The 15892-nt window shown below is 31.6% G+C and overlaps 1 protein-coding gene across 1 annotated transcript; it reads left to right on the top strand.

Moving 5' to 3' along the window:
- The first annotated feature begins 605 nt into the window (after positions 1-605).
- Positions 606-15892, top strand: LOC134696219 (glycine receptor subunit alpha-2-like). Its single transcript, XM_063557897.1, has 9 exons — positions 606-648; positions 7185-7360; positions 8241-8311; positions 9587-9666; positions 10966-11189; positions 12216-12298; positions 13465-13599; positions 13916-14262; positions 15323-15892. The coding sequence occupies exons 2-9, from the start codon at positions 7302-7304 to the stop codon at positions 15479-15481; spliced, it is 1158 nt and encodes a 385-aa protein (XP_063413967.1). The 5' UTR covers positions 606-648; positions 7185-7301; the 3' UTR covers positions 15482-15892.

Raw genomic sequence — 15892 nt, forward strand, 5'->3', positions numbered from 1 at the left:
CACAAGAAAAACAGGAGACTTCTCTGTAGAACAATAAGGTTCATGCTGTTTGAAATACAAGGTAATGTAGCGAATATGTCATAAGTAAGCAATCAAACAATATGAAAGTGTCAGATATGTATGAACCAGAAACCAATAAAAATAAATAGGAACACAACTTTGACTTATCATCTGCAAGTGTTTAAATAATTACAAAAATAAACAATTCACACTGAAAAAATTAGATCAAAGTAGAATCCAGCAAATCGTGTTTGTTTTCTGACTACGTCAACTTGCCCAAAGTCAGAATGATACGTCGGGAGCTTTATCTACATATGCGGTATGAGGTTCTCAGTATTACCGGCTGTATCATTACCTCTAGTTGATAACGTCTCTTGTTGAGAGTTGTATCAGTGGCAATTTTAGCTTATCTTATTATCTGTATACAAGTAAATATGTAAGCATTCAGAAATCAAATTATAAACAAATATTACCAGTATACAATTCATCCTCGTATATAATACAACGTACACATCTTAATAGTTTTCATCCCTCACAAATAGACAGGATCCAAATTATATAATCATAACGTTAGATAATTAGCATGCTATACATTAATGACTGTTCTTGACTACTGAAAGCAATTGGAATTATGACATGATCGACAATGTAAGTAACGTAATTGTAACTGCATGTTCATCATCTGTTACGTACAAAAACTTTGTTTACGTGCTTTTAAAATCGAGCCATCTATCCAACATTAGTCAACTTTCAATTAAGAATGACATGACGTTGGATTTGTAATTCACGTATCAGTAATGAATACATTTTTATCTTTATTCTATCTTTTTATGGATTATTTCTACTTCAAAACGGTTCCAATACAATCTGCAATGACGAACCGCATGATGATTTGTAGATCATTATTTTCCATTTGATCGTTCACTAAACTTTTAATTGTTTATGTCCTTTTCAGTCATATAGTTCCTCAACTGTTTTAGTTCTCAAATAGCATTTGCTTTCAAATTGTCGACTTTGATATATTCTGATTGTTTATAACGTGTTGTTTGATTATTTTTTATATTGTTATTCTCAAATTATACCAAATTGGCTGTTAAACGCGTTCAACTATTTCACTTTCATTTTTGTATATATAAGGACGTCTCCATTCCTGCAAACAACAAACTTGTTCTTTTATATTGTGCATTTTCATTTCCTTGCGAATATAATGTTTTAACTCATTGAAATTTCTTCAAATTATGGAGTTTACAGTTCTCAGTTTGTTCAACTTTGCGCGTGTTTGTACAACTCAAAAGCTAGTTAATATAGATGATCGTTCGCAAAAAGTTTTACAACTTTGAAAATATCACATTTCCATATCAAACACAGGCGATATCTATGAAGTGTATGATACTTTTGATAAAATAGTTTTAACTCCAAGCTTTCCTCCTACTAATAACAATACGTTTTAACTTTCACTCATTGTATTTTGGGGATTGTTATCGATATGCTCGAATAGAGAAAACAGACAAACCACGTCACAATATACAGGGGTAAGGTTATTTCTTTCTTTCTTCGCTTCTTAATTTTCTTCTTAATTTTCTTCTAACTCTTTCTTATGAAGTTACTTATCTCCTTCAAGTTCATCTTTTGAACATGTTGTACGAAGTAATATCGAGCACGTGTATAATTACAACCAACACCACAACTCAATTAATCAAAATAATATAGTCAATGATAAAAAATGTTTTAACTCTAACTACCAACAAAAACTCAAAGGTACACACACAACGGTTACACTGTTTATTATGAAGTCAGTAAAATGCAAAATCATAAAAAAAACATGAACTCCGAGAATAATTCAAAACAAAAAGTCACTAATCAAATAGCAAAAAAAACCCCATACACATAAAAAGAATAGATAACAACTGTCATATTCCTTCCTGTATTAAAATGCTTTTAAAGGAAGCTGAACCTCTCACGTGTATGACAAATAATATTCCGTTATATTGACAATGATTTTATAATAAAATAATTGTTTAAATCACATGATCCTATTTAAAATTATAAAAAAGAATGTTAAAAATGCGTTAAGTACTTAACATGATATGGTGCACTGTACAACACGTGTATAATGATTTCATTTAAAAGAAAATTCTTCATATTTAAATCATCAAAATTTTCAGATATTTTATACAATTGGATTCCTGTAATCAAAAACATCAATAGTTTTTCCATATGCAATGACCTAAATCAATAAATCTCTCGTCGATATTTCAGAAATCAACACAAAGCAAGTGCGCGGAAACACCCGTGACGATAAAAAAAAACTGTTGAAATTGGATAGTATTGATTGATTCTATGAAGGAATAGTACACTAACTGTTATGATAAATTTTAATTTAAAAACTAAAACACATGGAATTTATATAGCATGTATAGATCATGTAGATTTTCTTTTCTCTTACTTATTTTAAACTTTCACCCTGATTCTGTGTGTATTGATTATTAATGTCACGTACAGTAATTTTAAACTTCAGCAAAAAATGAATTAATGAAATTAACAGGCAAAGTTATCACTGAATGACATATTTTTGTCATTTATAAGTTATTGATACTTTACACCTAATAGATGATAGTAATAGTAAGACAAACCATGAAGTATTAATCAAATAAACCTGAAGTTGCATCTTTTCCCCGTACAATATTTTTGACAATTTTTAAAAGGTTAAAAAAAGAATTTCAAATAAGATGAATTGCATTCGTCTTATTTTCTGGTAGCTGCACGTAACCTACATGTTTCGGTGTTCCTTGTCCCCCCCCCCCATCTGAACGCGACATTTTCCTAACCTGGTGAAGTTGAAGACAATATATACATACGATCTATACATTCATTTCTTACTAAACCTATTCAGGCGATTGCCTTTTAATGTTACTATAGTACTTAGCGTTGAATTCATTTATTATTTATCATGAATAGTAATTCGAAATACTGTGTTTTTGAGATTTTATCATGTGATTCTGACATTAAAACATAGATTTTCGGTATTTTTTCTGTTTTTCTGAATGTAGAATAATTTTATTTGACTACCGCCAGGCAGATGACAGGAAAATCGATACAGATATTATAGATGGAATTATCTCGGCGTTTACAAGTAAGTGTTTAGTTTAAGAAGTATTTTATTGACAAATTATAATCGCTTAACGTTTCCGCTTCATTTTAAAAACTTATTACACATTGTTATTTTTTTACGTGTTATTAAAATTTGTTTTTTCACATTGCAAATGATAAACTTGTGTGTTAGACACGTTTTCTTCATTTCTTCTCAAATGGGTAACAAAATCACATTTCTTATATCGTATGATTTTCAATATGTTCAGTTTAACAAACTATTTTCTGATACAAAAAAGGAATTTAATGTGAATAATCAGTAGAGTGAAATCTATTTTTTTCCAATAAATACTAATTTCAATGTAATATACTATCTTTGAGTAAATTGGAAATACAGTTATCACTTTTGTACATCAGACACATCGATTTGTTAACTATAACTCATTCTTAAAGACGTGTCTTCATTAACTCATTCTTAAAGACGTGTCTTCATTTCTTATCCCAGTCTCTGTGGTATTTGTATCTTCATGTGACAAAACTATATAATTACTATCTTCTTGTTTTCATCAAAACTTGAAGATCGGAATAATCTCTATATACTGCTCTTGTCCGGGTTCGTTTCCCTAGAGAATCGAAGGAAGTTTGTATATCAAACGATGGTATAAATCTTTATTAAGTATTGCAAGGCAACATCTATTGAACTTCGATTGAACTACGCATATAAGAAATGCATGTAATGTATGACAATATTTATAATGGTCTTGGTAAATCTGACTTATTCAACTAAATAACATCTCCAAAAAACACCGAACCTATTTGTCTGTACAGTATTAATTTTGTACACGTATTTCTTTACACACTCAATTAACTACCCCCGTTTAAGTTCCAAAGACTATTACATGTTTGTATTTCTAAATTCCTCATGTATGGTGCATGGTTCTGATTAAATTGAGTCAACGTTATTTTATTATACAGTTATCAAAGAGCTATAATAGCAATTTTATTTGTAACGAGACAATGAATATTTCCCAAATCCCGCAAATGTGTGGAAGGGTATATAAAATTACTCCATCCCGAAATAACTGTTCAATGTTAAAAAACAGCTGTCTTAACCACATATATAAATTATATTAAAGAGATACTTAACTTTCTATTATGGATGTGGCAAACTATCTTTTTTTGCCATAACGAGATATTTATCGTATTACAAAGCACGGATTGTGATATGAGTTAGTGATCGGAAAGATGGGTTAGTATGATTGGCTTATCCAGCTTCACGATTGCGAAATTTTCAATGACTATTTAATAGGTCATTTAGGAAACGCTATAGTTAAGACGATGTACAATTCGGTAACGGAGATACCTTTTCTCATTCTTTTCCACATTAACAACGTACCAGAAGATGTTCACTCAATAGTCAGACTATTTGCAGACGATACAGTGGGCTATTTTACAATTTCCTCACACTTCCATCAATTCCAAAAAGACCTGGACGAACTGGCAAAATAGATAAAACATTCGAAAATAAAGTTCTACCATGAAATATGCAGCGTCCGCACAAACGAAAAATCCAATCAAGTAAGACTACAAAACTATCATATTTCAGGAGCATGAAACATAGACTAAATACTTCGGCTGCACCATAGAAACATATCTAGTGTCTGCAATATGATAACTGAAATAGAACGGAAAAGTTACAAACAAGACGAAAAGAAGTTTGACTCTTCGCATACAAGAAATATATATATCAAATATCCTGGTAGCCAAAGAAAGGAGTAAAACCCTACAAAAACCAACAGGAATCTCTAGTAAGACAGGATATCATAATTAGCTAATACAGTTCGTCACCAAAGATTGTATGAAATAGTCATTTCCTGTATATTAATAGGTACAAACTACCTAAAGATAACGTCATAGCAAAATGTTTAGATATATTCCTGTCTCATGTCATCAAAACTTCGAAATAAATCATTCAACATATTGGTTGTTACCTGTTTGAAAGCATGCGCAACTTGTCAGACTATTCACCATGTTGAATGTGCAGAGTATTTAGAAGAGACAGATATGTTTTTTCTTCTATTATGAGCAAAACAATCACACGTTTCAAGTGAAAATTATCTTTTTTTATATAAATTTATCACATTTTGATGCGCACAGAGGGTTGGAAATTTCTGTTAAAGATTGAAGCTGGAACTAGAAAAATGACCCAATACTGGCAAGATATTTTCAACGGTTCGTAGAATTTTATAATTTAAAACTATGAGCGTAATTTTCATTAGATAAAGAAGTATTTCAACTTTTTAGAATTGAATATATATCAACTTTCTTTATCTGATATATTCGAATTAAATTACTAAAGCGGTACCAAATTCTAACTTGTTATAAAATTTACCTATCATCTGTGGTTCCGACCAAAAAACGTAACTCAAGACTCTAAATGTGAATTCAGTATGATATTTAAGAAGTTTGTATATATTTAAGAATCGAAATGGGTAGTTGTAATTCGTTTGTTGGACACTACATTTCTTTCATGAGAGTTTTACTGAATTAACAAATACATTGTAATAACTCATTATAACAAGTTGACCTAGAGGTACCTCTCACACCTGTGTACATATAAGAAATACTATTAACAACAACAACAGCACTATATAGCTATTTACAAAAAGGTGCCTTAACCTAAGGTTCATGCAGACCCATGAACTATCAATTCAAATACGAAGAGACATTAGATCAACATGTACTTAACAAAATCTACATTGTGTCATGAACAAACGATTACGACTAATGTATGTCGCCCTTTCGCACTGATACGTCAATAAAAAAACATTCCCCCGTGCCAGCCAGTATAACCGTTCTTGTTTCATATTTTCATATTCCCTGTTACGACAATATTTTACACATATCGAAATGAAGTTGAAAGATGCTATAATCAATAAATACAATCAAAAAATGTATACACTTACCCAAGAGCATAAAAAACTTAGTAATGATTTGATACAGTGAAATAGTAAAGTTGCCAGGACCTTTTACGCATTTAATATTTTCCAGACGGTGGTAAGGATGAAACACCAGAGGAGATTGCTGTGCTTGTTACGTAACTAGAAAAGTCTATAGACAAACTAATCAAAAGAGGATAAAAGATAGGTCTGATAGAATAGGCACACACGAAGCATATAAAGAAACAAATTTATAGAAACTTTCAGATCGAAGAAATTACCGCAAATTAGTACTGTTTCCATCCGAAAAATATTTGCAATATGTAATGCCTGGCTATGTCAGTGGTCGAAGCGACCACAGTACAATAAAAAGTAATACCCTATTAGAGGTAACGTCCTGTACAAAACGTTACTCCGATTATAAATACTTTCCGTCATCAACAATCTATTAACATATCACGTCTCAGTCCTTACAGCTGAAAAGAAGTGCTGAATCATCTCCTCACTACCCGTTGGCTACAACCTGTTACCCTGCTCAGATGCTTCATCGAAAAACTAGTGGCCGTGAGACGTCCCTCACAGTAGACCCGCGTCAGCGACACTCTGAAACCCATTCTGGATGGGTGAGTGTCACATGCTGCCCAGACGTCCGAGGACTATTGTTACGTATTTTTGCAATTTTTAAATGAACAATTGCAGTCATCTACTACAGAGTCAATGATTTATTTACCAACAACACATCGTAGTGGTTAGCCGACTGCCTAGCTGATCAACCTTACCCTGAAAGCAGCCGTTGTGGAGTATCGAACTGTAAAACAACATCAAAATAGTATATAAACAAAATACAAATCAGCAAAACCAAGATGGCAACCTACCACCATGGCGTCTTCCACCTGTTCCTGACACACTGCAGAAAATTTAAATGCTCACCAAACGCCTTTGGGCACCAAGCCAGCCGTGCGAGGGCTGTATAACTCTTCGGAGTCTCCAAACGTGACGCTGAAATCTAAATATCTCAGAGACCAAATGAAGGACGCAGTTTATGAAAGTTGATGACCAAATTTCCGATGGGTTTTACGAGATGCAGTTAAATCAATCTATGTTTGGGGTAAACAAGATATGATTTAATCAGCTGTTACTTTTTTTGCATTTCAGGTATTGCAGTAGGCAAGGTCTTGATTACTAATTCATGAAGAGTTTAACTTGTTGATTGGGTTTCTGGAATACAGTTTGGAGAGGATTATTTGCAAAATACGGACATTACTGTTAGTGATGTATTCAATCGTTTTGTTCATCAGTCACTTTACTTTTACATGTGGAGCCTCCTTAGAGTAAGTAACGTGATATCTCTCTTCGAAACTCATTGGGAATTACTCTTTGAAAACAAATTTAAAACGATGCTATTTTAAATATCAATGAGATATAAGAAATGTAATTAATCATTCTAGACATGTAAAACTCCTCATGCATACACGTTAAAAACAGACGTCCATTCAGTAATCATTCTTCGTTTAAAAAAAGATAAATCAGACTTTGATAGACAAGCCTATTGTAATCAAATCAAAAGCATATATAGATATATTCTAACGGTTGGCTATGTGTTCACACTTGTTTTATAAAACATGACCTTAACTATTTTGATTCTAACGTTTCTACGATTTATACTGGCCTAGCTTCAAACTATTTCAGTTTGAGTGTTCCTGGTGGAGGTTTATCTAGAAAAGCGGTTCAAACACATGACACTTTTTGTGTTGACATGAATTATCATTGATATGGTTAAATTTATAAATATATCTGGTTACAAAATTTTAAATTTTTGAAAAACTAAGGCTTTTCTACCTAAGGCATTGATTTCCATAGCTGTATTTGGCAAAACTTTTAGGAATTTTGGTCCTGAATGCTCTTTAACTTCCTACTTTATTTGGCCTTTTTAATTGTTTTGTATTCGGCCGTCACTGATGAGTCCTTTGTAGACGAAACGCGCGTCTGGCGTATATACAAAATTCAGTCCTTGTATCTATGATGGGTCTATTTACAAAATAAGCTTTCTTTTTCATTTACACTTTTGAATTTTTTACATATTTACGGGAACAGTTAAAGATTATAATTGCATGAAATGTTACGATTCTCGGAGGTAGGGATTTGAACAGTAAATTAAAGATCGTTATTATATATTGAATGGGAATAATCCTTTTATTGAATCTGTTTTAGACAAACAACTTTGGATTCTATGTTGAATTCATCCTACGACCAACGAGTTCCACCAGGAGTTGATTACGGCAGTAAGTTATAAGATAAAGATATAGGATGATATGGTATGAGTGCCAATGAGACGACTATCCATCCAAATAACAATTTATAAAAGTAAACCATTATAGATCAAGGTACGGTTTTCAGCACGGAGCCTTGGCTCACACCAAAGAACAAACTATAAAGGGCCACAAAATTACTAGTGTGAAATGATTCAAACGGGAAAACAAACAGTCTAATTTATATAAAAAAAAAAAACGAGAAACACTAATAAATTACATTAACAAACGACAACTACTGTACATCAGATTTCTTACTTTGGACAGGTGCAAACATTTGCAGCGGAATTAAACGTTTTAATGGCATCAAACCTTCTCCCTTTTCAGAAACAATAGTATAACATCACAACATAGAAAAAAACCCACGATAAAACATATGTAAAGAAATACAAATTACCAAGGAATATTTCTCCAGTGGTACATATTTCGGTCATAATCAGGACGAGGAACAAACATGAAAATAAATTATTTGTACAGGTTCTGCAAAGATAAAAAGAGTAAACGAATAATAAACACAGACAATACTTTGCAGTATGGCGTCTAAACACCATTCATGAAATCTAAGTATCCAAGGATTAATTTTCATTTTCGTCTACAGAATTATTAGTTTGAATAACCATTTGGTGTTTTCCGCCTTTCAAATAAGCATGGGCTATTGCAGATGTGGGTGTATATTTAGAAATCCCACACAGTCAAACAAATTGTCCACTAAATGCTGATTTGCCAAAAGAGAAAAAAAAATCAATGCATATTTAAATGTCTCATATAGTTACCTATATTAAGAACACAATTGTCTATTCACGAACTATAAAATAAATGATGCAGAAATGATTACTGTCTGCACTCGTCAAAAATTAAAAACCTATAAAAAAAATCTTGCAGTTTCAATTATATTTCAACTCGATTGATAACTGTATTAGTACATGTAATATTGACGTTATTTGTAACACATAAGTATATTTTCTTGTGTTCAGAGAGTATTGGGAATGGTAAATGAAGTTTATTGCAATTATCTTATCTTTTCAACGGCTGCAAAACATTATATTACCCAATAGTGTTGCAAATTTTGATAAATACATGTTGGATATTATCACCAAAGATTATATTTGTTTTGTCTGTGTCCAATATAAAACGGTGAATTGATAAAGTGTGATATCTATTTGCTGATTGAATTTTTGAATGAATGTTAGCATTGATACAAATTCCTCATTTGTTGTTTAAATAAAAAACGTTTTTTTCTTTTTCCAGAACTTGAAGAATCACAAGCAACTATCGTCACAGTATTCTTGGATTTTTCACAAATATTTGATATTAATGAAGGGGAAATGGTAATTACAATTGTTTCTGTCTTTATCTTATTAATTCTAAAGCACCATGATCAGTTTGATCTTTTTATAAACATTATGTTTATGAGTCATATTTCTTTAAATAATCTCTTCTGACAAAACATAACCCAACACCAAACTTGGCGAATTCAAACCACAAATGACAAACATTAACATTTGTAAAGGTTGTCAAACAGTGACGGTGATACTTTACACCAGTTGAGTTTATTTAATATGGGAGTAGATATGCAAAATGATACTTTTTGTTTGGCTATTCACATCATATTTTGCTAGTTATAGTAATTAAGAGCTAAGATTTCATGTAAGAAGAAGAAAATAACAACAAAATTATAATTATAAACCAACGGTCGAAGGACCAACAGCACAACTATCAGAGGTAAACAATGTGATTGGAAACTTATAAATTCCTTGATTTTGTAAATAATAGGTATTGTTGATACATCCATTATCGTGAGTAACAATTATCGTAGATTGAGAAAATCTTGATTTTTTTTTTATTTTAGTTTGCGCGGATTTGCCAAAGTCTATACACATCCTTTTGAAAATTGTAACTCGTTAAATATTAAAATTCGTGGTCTACATTTACCCGCGAAATCCTCGAATATTGATACCCAATGAATAATAATGACTCCACAGTATATTAAACGTTTTAATTCGTTTCCGCCGTCCTTGTCAATAACGTGAAACTATTTGATGGTGTAATGATATTAAGTACACGTCCTGTATTTTGGGTCCCATTCACTTTCGACTTCATGGTAAGAACATAACACTTTTCATCGTCTTTTCCAGTCTCCTATCGGTTTTTATATGTTCATGTGTGATATGTAGATACATGTATGGATCATACAACCACATAATATTATCTTAACAAGAGGTTAATCTGGGTACTTAGAACCATGGACAACTTTAGGGACGACATCAAAATTGCAATGAAGGATGAATAAACTTAATTCACATAGTTTTTTCACTGACCCCCACCCTCCTTTTAATTTAATTAAGGACAAATTGATTGATCAATATAAATATATGTAAACATCATTGACGGATAAACAAAACAAACGCCCATCTCCCAACTCCCAAACTATTTGATTTAAGTTTTTTTTACCCAACATTGATGTTTTGATGTCGTCCCTAAGAATACTGGAGTTTTTGTATTGCTTATCAATATGTTAAATGATGAAAACATAAATGCATTTTCAAATTCAAATCTATGAACAAAATTTTAATATTACTGATTTGTGATTATCAGAAATAGAAAGAAAACATTTGGTCATATTTCAGGATTTTTCAGTTACATTAGATCTTTTTCAAGAATGGACGGATCATCGTTTAACTTTTAATGACAGCAGTTTGGAACAGATACAGTTAGATCAGAAGGACATTAAAAAAGTTTGGACTCCAGACACGTTCTTTTTACAGGCTAAGAATGGAAAGCTTCTTGACATTTCGAAAGCAAACACTTATCTGCACATAATGAAGAATGGTTCGGTTATCTATGCAATGAGGTAAATCAACTAATGATAGATTCCAAATAACATATTTGAAAGTTTCGCCAACAAAGATTGCATTTACCATTTTAGATAACTAAGACGATTGTGGTTTAATCAAGAACAAATTGAAACTAAAAAAAATGTAAAGGTATATGATTAGATTCCAAGCCCATAATAAGACGTATCAGTTTCTGTAATTAACTTCATCAGTTATCATCGGTACCAAATTTGAAGATAGGTACAAGACCCGCTACTATTAAGGTCTAAACAGGGAATAACGTTAAATAAAACATGTCTAATTGAGTTCCCACGGTATCATATATAAATTTCCAATCAATCACACAAATGCCATCAAACAAAGCACTTTTATGCATATTAGATATTACTCTTTGAGGACTCTAATTTCAAAGATAGCGGATTATTGCTTTGGCGTCATTAAAACAATGTAATATTATACACATTAACATTTACATCGACTTTATTACAGCTATTGTAAAAAAGATCATTTCAGTTGAAAGATACGTCCATGATAAACAAGTACGGCTACTATTCAAATTAGACATCATTTCAAAATCTTAAAATCTAAACAGAAAATTCATTTGCAATTGTTAACACCATTTTTCCCAACAATTTATCTTCTGTTTATTTATCTTATTACAAAGTACTTAAGTAAAACAACTATCTATTATAGTGCGCTTTGTCAAAGTAAAAATATAAAATTTGGAGTAAAATGAATTTGTCATGATTATACATTTTTATCAACATATGACATATATGCAATCGTCGAAAGTAAAAGTGTCATTTTTAAATCTTCGTTTTGGATTTGAAAATTTCAACCCTTATCAAACTTATACAGTTTTCAAATAACTTCTTATTTAAGGTCTCTTCTTTTCGAAACTGCAAAGACATGTACAGTCTGAAGTATGTTTTTAATCAGTAGCTATAAAAATTATCAGCATGTTGACTTTTTTGTTATTTTAAGAAGATAAAGGATACGCTTGAAATCCTGTTAACTGAAGTAAAGCAATATTTACTTTTCAGGTTGTCTTTAAAATTATCATGTTCAATGGACTTTCACCTCTACCCGTTAGACAAACAAGAATGCAAAGTAGTTATAGAGAGCTGTAAGTTGTGTTTAACCTAACAATGTATGTGGTAACAGTTTCTTTATTATTTTTTTTAAATGAAAATCTCGTAAAAAGCAGTTATTTCCAGATTATTTTATTAGATTTCAAGGATGTATGAACATCACATAATATTTTCGGTATTTTGCATTGCTTATTGTAAATATAAAATTTGATAATTTCTCAATCATCAATATTTAAGATTCAGTTTCCAGCAAAATAATGACAGTAATTGCCTTTTTGAACAACATGAATGATGATTCACTAGTGTAATACTGCACTCCTCCTTCTCTAAATGTTAAATTTTGTCCCTGACGTAAGAGGTGGCATGGAAAAAGATTGTCTGCAGTATGCTTTACCAACTTCTAAATGTTTATTAAAACCAATATGAGTTGTACTTTTGTATAGTTAATCATAGACAATCATAAATAAATGATCGAAGCGAAGCAAGGTTGATTGGAATAACTTGAAACCTTTTATGTCAATATAATGAAATTTGACACTTAGTCTAGCAAATAATTATGTAATATTCTAGCAGTTTTCTCTTTACTGAACCAAATAAGGAAAGTGGTAAATAACCTCGAAATATTAAAGTGGTTTTTTTTCTCGTGCTGATTTTTAATATAAGATTTTTTTAGAATAATAATAAAAGAACTATTTTAAAAGTATTAAAACACAAAATGCAAAACTAAGGAATATGAGTTACTTGTCATCATATTCGTCCTTGCGTATTATTTTTTTGCGTAATATTAATTTAGTTTTGAAAAAATTCTGAAAATTTTATAAAACGTTAACAATGTTTAAATCAAAAACCTTATACCAAATGTACACTAAAAGCAATGTTTGGCTTCTAAATCAATGACGCTACCAGTCTGAAAAGGAATTCGAGACCTCTGACATTGTGAGTCTCTGGTATGGCAGTACTCCACGTGCGAAGCTAATGGAGAGGGGTTGTAAATATAAACGGTGAAAGGTATCCGTAAGACCACTATTATGAGTGTATGTAATGAGAAAAGATACTATAATTAGTTCAGAAACATCAATCGGTGTTCTAATTGAAAGGTCAAGGTATGATAAGCGGCATTGTTGACCCCCTATCCAAATGACTTATGTGTTACATGTATGTCAACAGATCTGTTGTATACAGAAGTTGTTTTGTGTTGCAGTTGGTCTTACTTTTGATAGACTTCAATATGCATGGCGAGAGAGAAAGCCGGTCAACATTCAACACTTTAACCTTCCATTGTATCAAATTCATGGACCAAAAACTTCTGTATCAACAAATTTTCATGATCTTACAGGTGAGTAAATATAAGTAAATTCATCAGATATTGGATATATATTAAATTATGACTGAATATGATTGTACATAGATATAGCAATTTACCAGACATTCAAATTTCATTTGAGGTTTGTCTGTAGGATGTTAATTCTTAAAGGGATGTAACTCTTTTCGGTTGTCTGAAATCTAGTTTTCAAATTAACGGATCACAGCTTTCTTATTGTTTGTTCGTTTTTTTTAAGTATACAAAAAAATGCACTATGCAAGACACCGTGTTTAACTCACTTGTATATATAATTTATTTGTAATGCACTGCTTATTTTTTTTACTTTTAGCATCAGAATATTCTGATTTGGAGGTAACCATAGAATTCCACCGAGCCATAGGATACTATATGACAGAAGTATTTATTCCTGATGTACTCATTGTTCTGTTGTCATGGGTAACGTTCTGGTTACATCCGGATGCAGTTCCAGCACGTGTGTCGTTGGGTGCTGTAACAGTTCTGACGATATCGTCACAAGGATCTGCTGCTAGAAGATATGCTCCAAAAGTTTCGTACATTAAGGCAATAGATATATGGAGTTTATGTCATATTTTATTCGTTTTTGGAGCAATGGTTGAGTTTTCAGTTGTAAATGTATTATCTAGGAAGAAACGTCCCATCATTGAGGAAATATTTGTACGTTGAATATTTAGAAAGTATTTTTATTTATCTGTATTATTTGTAGTTACGTTTATCTTTTCGACTTTTATCGGTTTTCGTTATTTTGAATATATTTCGACAAGTTGTACCTGTTAAGATGTTCATCTCATGTGTTGATTGATTAAAATGAGGGGAAAACATATTTACTGGAAACTCCGACATTTGAAACATTTCTGTAGTTGCATGTGTCACTGCTATAATCCAAATCATATTGGCGTCCGTTAATATATTTTTTTTGGGTTCAAATCATGTTTGAATTACATTTATTGCACAAAGAAATAAAAAAATATACATCCTATTCAAAAAGTAGTTCTGCAAAGTACAAATGTAGGTCGATTGAGATAAAAGCGTTGGTGTTAAAAAGTCCCTACAACAATTGTTGCGTTCGTGTCAATGTAAGATATATAATTTCACAGTCTGGATAGTTCTGGTTAGTTGTGTTGAAACACATGTAAGGGAGTATGCCATATAAAGGCGTCCTTTCAACAACTGAAAATATGTGTTTTCCGTAGGATGTATGAATACTGTTTCCCGTGCAAACTGAAAAGTGACATCAATTAACCTATTGTTAAAAGCATACATTAGAATTGCCAGAGACAATCATATAGGTAGAAGGTTTGTCGCGTTTTAGATCTGATAAAATCTACCACGTTCATTCGAAGAGAGGGGCGAAAGATACCAGAAAGACATGCAACCTCATAAATCGAAACTAAATTGACAACTCTATGGGTAAAAAAAAAAGAAAAACAGACAAACAATACCGGTAGTATACAAAACAAAAATAAAGATTTAACAGTAGGAATCCAACTAAAAACTTAAGTTGATCTCAATAGATCGGGACTATGCCGATTGTTGATATGATGATCGTCAGAGTAGTTAGTGTCCAGATCATGAACATACCAGAATCTTCTAATAATAGCAGACATATCTGAGATATCTCCGCTACGTGTAATATGTCTCTAGTATATTGATAACATTAATATGCAAAATATTGGTTGATATTTTCATTATGTTCATTTTATTTATTTCTTTTCAGTTTAAATCATCGAACAACAAAAAGATAGAGACACATGATCATCGTCCATTTATGAAGGAAGCAAAGCGGATAGATTTTATATCAAGATTTGCATTTCCGGTAGTGTATATCATATTCCATTTACTATTCTGGACTGTCACTATGTACTTGGAACACTGACCACGTTTTTCGAAATAAAAGAAAGTAACAGTTTCGAATCAAGGTAAAGGAGAATGGAACGTACGATAGAAAGATACAGAAAAGAAGCTAATTCATTTAGACGATGTCTCCTCTAGTGTCCCTTGTGTATTATTTCACACATCATTTACCTCGGTGTTTCAGTAGTAATCATGATCTACATCGCAAGGATATAGTATTTGAGTGAGATTCATATTGACAGGTTCACACTTGTGTCGGCAGTTTAATGGTTATCCCGTAGATAAAAACGGACTAATTGCCTGGGATGATTAGCAAATTGATATTGAGGTGTTTTTGTCAATCATATCAGTTGTAATATGCAATATTTCATGTATCTTTTTACATTAACTTATTTACTTTTTGTATTAGTTGCTATCTTTCTAGAATAGGGAA

The sequence above is a fragment of the Mytilus trossulus genome, chromosome 14 (genome assembly GCF_036588685.1).
Source record: "Mytilus trossulus isolate FHL-02 chromosome 14, PNRI_Mtr1.1.1.hap1, whole genome shotgun sequence".
Classification (NCBI taxonomy): Eukaryota; Metazoa; Mollusca; class Bivalvia; order Mytilida; family Mytilidae; genus Mytilus; species Mytilus trossulus.

Coding starts and splice junctions, on each gene's coding strand:
- LOC134696219 (XM_063557897.1), top strand. CDS start 7,302: ATGTATTCAATCGTTTTGTTCATCAGTCACTTTACTTTTACATGTGGA. Junction 13,600..13,915: donor AAATTTTCATGATCTTACAG/GTGAGTAAATAT, acceptor TTTTACTTTTAG/CATCAGAATATTCTGATTTG. Junction 14,263..15,322: donor CCATCATTGAGGAAATATTT/GTACGTTGAATA, acceptor ATTTCTTTTCAG/TTTAAATCATCGAACAACAA.